General features: G+C 46.8%; 1 protein-coding gene across 1 annotated transcript; it reads left to right on the top strand.

The window, feature by feature from the left end:
• The first annotated feature begins 956 nt into the window (after positions 1–956).
• LOC113039919 (uncharacterized) lies at positions 957–4,726 on the top strand. Its single transcript, XM_026198084.1, has 2 exons — positions 957–4,159; positions 4,602–4,726. Exon 1 carries the CDS (start codon positions 1,124–1,126, stop codon positions 3,884–3,886), a length of 2,763 nt encoding a protein of 920 aa, XP_026053869.1. The 5' UTR covers positions 957–1,123; the 3' UTR covers positions 3,887–4,159; positions 4,602–4,726.
• Positions 4,727–5,162: the final 436 nt, after the last annotated feature.

Genomic DNA, 5,162 nt, shown 5'->3' with positions numbered 1-5,162 from the left:
CCGACCAACCTCCGGAAGTAAAGTACTGCTCAAAGTGACTAAGGTTCTGATCAAGAATGGCAACGTGGCAATGGAAGCTTACGCCATATTAGACGATGGATCTGAGCGGACCATCATTCTGCATGATGCAGTGCAGAAATTAAGACTTGTGGGGGAGCCAGAGGACCTTGTACTTCGTACAGTAAGACAGGATACCCAGGTCATTCACGGGGCGGCAGTGACTTTTACTGTGTCCCAAACTGTTAACCCCAGGAAAGCTTACAAGATCCGTAATGCCTTCACAGCCAAAGCACTCGGTCTGGCAGAACATACACACCCAGTTAGTGTCCTGCAACAGAAATTTAAGCATCTTGCAGGGTTACCTCTACAACAGCTGGACAAGGTACATCCTGTTCTTCTCATTGGCTCTGATTGCCCCCACCTCCTCACACCCATAGAACCAGTCCGACTGGGGCCCCCTGGTGGGCCAGCAGCAGTAAGAACACGTCTGGGATGGACACTGCAGGGTCCAACTGAAGAATTGAGCAGTCATCTTTCCCCTGACCAATGCTTCTTCACCTCGCTGCAGCCTGTCAATGATCTTTATGCAAATGTGGAGAGACTGTGGCAAATGGATGTTCTACCCTACCAGAGTGAAAAGGTGATTACCAGATCACGCCAAGACAAAGAGTCCATTCAGCTTCTGCAAGAAAACACAGTGAGAGTGGATGTTAATGGTATCCAGCGATATGCTACTCCTCTGCTCCGTGTCAAGAACATGCCTCGCCTCTGTGCTCCAAAGGAAGCAGTCCTGCCACAGTTGAGAGGAACCGAGAAACGTCTGGAAAGGGACCCTGTTCTAACTGCAGCATACCAAGAGGAGCTGGCCAGGTTAGTGCAAGCTGGTTACGTTGTCAAACTTAGTCAGGAGCAAGTGGACAAGACAAAGGAAGCCTGGTACATCCCGCATCACATGGTGCAGCATAATGGGAAGAACAGGGTGGTTTTTAACTGTTCATTCTCATATCAAGGACACAACCTGAACGAGCTACTGTTACCTGGACCAACACTTGGTCCATCTCTCCTGGCAGTCCTTCTGCGTTTCCGGGAGCACTCTGTTGCCATCAGTAGTGACATCCGCGGCATGTTCCATCAGGTACGCCTCTTGCCACAAGATAAACCTCTGTTGAGATACATCTGGAGAGACATGCAAAGAGACAGAACCCCAGATGTATATGAATGGCAGGTACTGCCTTTCGGGACCACTTGCAGTCCGTGTTGTGCATCGTTTGCTTTACAGAAGCATGTTCTAGATCACAGCCAGCCTGGAGAGGACACACAAGTTTCAGTGGAGAAGTCATTCTATGTGGACAATTGCCTCCAGAGCTTCGCCTCCCGTGACATGGCCAAGAATCTGGTAGACAAACTCTGTAACCTTCTAGCATCTGGTGGCTTTGAGTTACGACAGTGGGCAAGCAATGACCCTTCAGTTATCAGCCATCTGCCAGCTGACATTCAGTCACCGAGTAGCATCCTCTGGCTCAGCGAAGGCCACCAAGAAGCTCAGGAATCAACACTTGGCCTGCACTGGAATTGCCAATCAGATACCCTCTCTTACAAACGACGCAAACCAGACAATGAAGTGCCCACAATGCGAAGCATCTACCAGATCCTTGCCAGCCAGTATGATCCCCTTGGCTATATTGTACCCTTCACCACTCGAGCCAAGGTGATAGTGCAGAGGTTGTGGGACAAACAAAGGGAGTGGGATGACCCCAGGCTGCCAGAGGACCTATTAGACTCTTGGAAACACTGGGAGAGTGAATTGGAAGATCTGCAGAATATCAGTTTGCCCAGATGTTACTGCAGCAAGGAACTAGACTGCTCTAGTAGCATTAGGCAACTTCACATATTTTGTGATGCCTCAGAGAAGGCGTATGGATCTGTGGCATACTTAAGAACAGAGAACCCTCAAGGTAAAGTGGAGGTGGCCTTTGTAACAGCTAGGTCTCGTGTTGCTCCCAAGAAACAGCAGAGCATCCCTCGTCTTGAGCTGTGTGCAGCACTCACAGGTGCACAGCTTGCTAAAGTCCTGAAGGCAGAGCTAACGTTACCACTCAGTAGTGTCACACTGTGGTCTGATTCCACCACAGTGCTAATTTGGCTTTTGTCAGATTCCTGTCGCTTTAAGGTGTTTGTGGGGACCAGAGTGGCAGAAGTACAGGACTTGACTGAATCTGACACCTGGCGTTACGTACAGTCATCCGACAACCCAGCAGATGCAATTACAAGAGGAAAGTCTCCCTCTGATCTCAACAAAGACAGCAGATGGAACCAAGGCCCAGCATTCCTCAGACAAAGACCAGACAGCTGGCCAGAAATGCCACCACTAGCTCACATAAGTGAAGACGGTGAGCTGAAAAGGTCAACTTTCTGTGGACTGTTAACCTCTGATCTGTCACTGCCAGATCCTCATAAATTTTGCACATTCACAGACTACTTAAAAGCTCTTATACAGCCATCATCAGAAAGCTCTCCCTTCATTGTAACTGCAGAAAACTACATAGAAGCTGAGCTCACAGCCCTTCGACAGATCCAGGCAGAATCATTCCCAGATGAGATATTGCACTTGAAATCTGGTAAACCTCTACCAAGCAATAGTCGACTGCTTTGCCTAGCCCCAGAACTAGATATCAGAACCAATCTCATTCGTGTTGGCGGTCGCCTACGACAAATCAGTCAACTAGACGAGGATACCATTCACCCCATTGTCCTTGATCCACATCACCCACTCACCAAACTAATTATCAAAGACTATGATGACTGTTTGCATCACCCTGGACCAGAGAGGGTGTTTGCGGAGCTCAGGAGAAAATACTGGGTGTTAAGAGGACGAGCAGCAGTTAAACACCACCAACGCCAATGCGCTGAATGCCAAAAATGGCGGGCTAAACCGCATCCCCCCAGGATGGCAGATCTCCCACCTGCCAGGTTAAGAATTCACCAGCCAGTTTTCTATTCAACAGGTATAGATTGCTTTGGTCCCTATCTCATAAAGTTTGGACGCCGAAATGAGAAGCGTTGGGGGATCATCTTCAAGTGTATGACCACCCGTGCAGTGCATATTGATCTCCTCACAAGTATGGACAGTGACTCATTCCTGATGGCCCTTCGTCGCTTCATTGCTCGACGAGGGAAACCCTTCGAAATCCTGTCAGATCAGGGAACGAATTTCAAAGGTGGTGAAAGGGAACTTCGGGATGCCTACACTGCTCTTCAACCTGAGCTCCAAGCTCAACTGGCAAGCCAGCAAATTAGGTTTACATTCAATCAACCTAATGCCCCACATTTTGGTGGATGCTGGGAACGGGAAATTCGATCCTTGAAAACAGCCCTACAAGTGACACTCGGAGCACAGACAGTCACTGAAGAAGTATTGCGGACTGTTCTCATTGAAATTGAGGGGATCCTCAATGCCAAACCTCTTGGTTACATATCTTCAGACATTGCTGACCCTGACCCAGTTACACCCAACATTCTGCTGATGGGGCGGCGGGACGCCTCACTTCCCCAAGTGACATACCAGGATTCTGAGCTTCTGAGTCGACGGAGATGGAGGCATAGTCAACTGTTAGCTGATCACTTTTGGAGGCAATTCATCCATAACTACCTACCCAGCCTTCAAACCAGACAGAAATGGATGTCAGAAACAGACAACCTACAGATAGGTGAAACTGTTATGATTGTGGATCCACAGCTACCTCGTGCACTTTGGCCTGTTGGAAGGATTGTTCAAGTTTTCCCTGGGAAGGATAACAGAGTCAGATCAGCTGAGATCAAAGTGAAAGACCGAACTTACCTAAGGCCAGTGACCAAGATCATCTGTCTACCTCCTTTGGCTGAATGACATTGCAATACTTAGTAAGGCCCTTGTTGTTCAAATTCACCTTGTGAATTTGGGGGCGGCTGTAAAAAAGGCCACCCCTTGAAAGTGAACTCTTCCGAACCCTCCCGCCTGTGTTCGTGATTTGGACTGTTCCTAATCTTTCCGCGGAGTGAGAACCAAGACATTATAGGGGCTGGATGTGTTGATATGTTTATAGTTAATATTTCATAGTTAAATTAGTTAGAAGTGGCCCGTTTAAGGATTGTGTGGATATATGTGTGCGTGCAACTAATCGTAAGTACATTTACATAATTAAATGTATGATAAGTTCACAAGCGAGATTAATGACCGCTACCGCGGCATTCCGCCTAAATGTTTACATTTGTTTATTATATTTGCACATTTTCTTGTTGACAAAATGTTATATTTCGCCTGTGTTTTTGTTTGATAGAATATTTAATGTTATTGCATATTAGGCTATAATGCATAGACTTAAGACGCATCTCAGGGAACATGTTCGGGCTTGTTCACCGGACGAGCTAGGCACGTGAGCTAGACGCACAGTGCAGTAGTGCGATCATTTAATAGAACTCTGAGTTGTGTTTGTATATATATATATATTATATTTAGATAATTTACAATGCTGTTACTTATGAGTATTTAAGTACTGCTGTAAAGATCTGTTAATGTGTATTTATTCATTTATTCATATTTGTATACTGTTTTATATTTACAGAACCACACACATCTTTGCACAATAAATCACCCTGAAGTACATTCCTGGTGTGAGACCTAATGTTCTGACCGGACACCCTGTAGCCGTTCTATAAATCCGAACCAAGAGTAGTCAGCAGTTTTTTCAGTTAGAAAGTGTTAGCTATGGTAGATAAGGGATGGGCTGGATTTAGAGGGGCTGGCTTAAGAGGGTTCGGTGAATTTTTTTTTGTGCACTAATAGGTCTTGGTACCCTCTGCCTTCTGACAAATCTGGAGCTGGAGGCCACTGAACAGAAAAATGGTTAGTAGCATGAGGGAGCGGAAGAGTTAAGGGCGCGTTTACGAATGGAGGCGCCCTCACGTTTGCTTCAGCTGCTGTAGCTGTGAGTCGTGGGAAGGGGCTGGAGTGTGTGATGTCTTGAAGAACCTGTGTAGCCTGCACTGCTAGCAAAGGCAGCCTAATGCTAATGTCTGTTACGTGAGCTGGAGGTTGCTGAAAAGAAAAGGGGGTTAGGAGTAACAGGATGGAAATACTGGGATGTGCAGGCCCGTGTTTCAAGTAAAAGTAGCTTGTTGCCTGC

Source organism: Carassius auratus, chromosome 22 (assembly GCF_003368295.1).
Source record: "Carassius auratus strain Wakin chromosome 22, ASM336829v1, whole genome shotgun sequence".
Lineage (NCBI taxonomy): Eukaryota > Metazoa > Chordata > Actinopteri > Cypriniformes > Cyprinidae > Carassius > Carassius auratus.
This window is presented reverse-complemented; position numbering and strand designations above follow the sequence as displayed.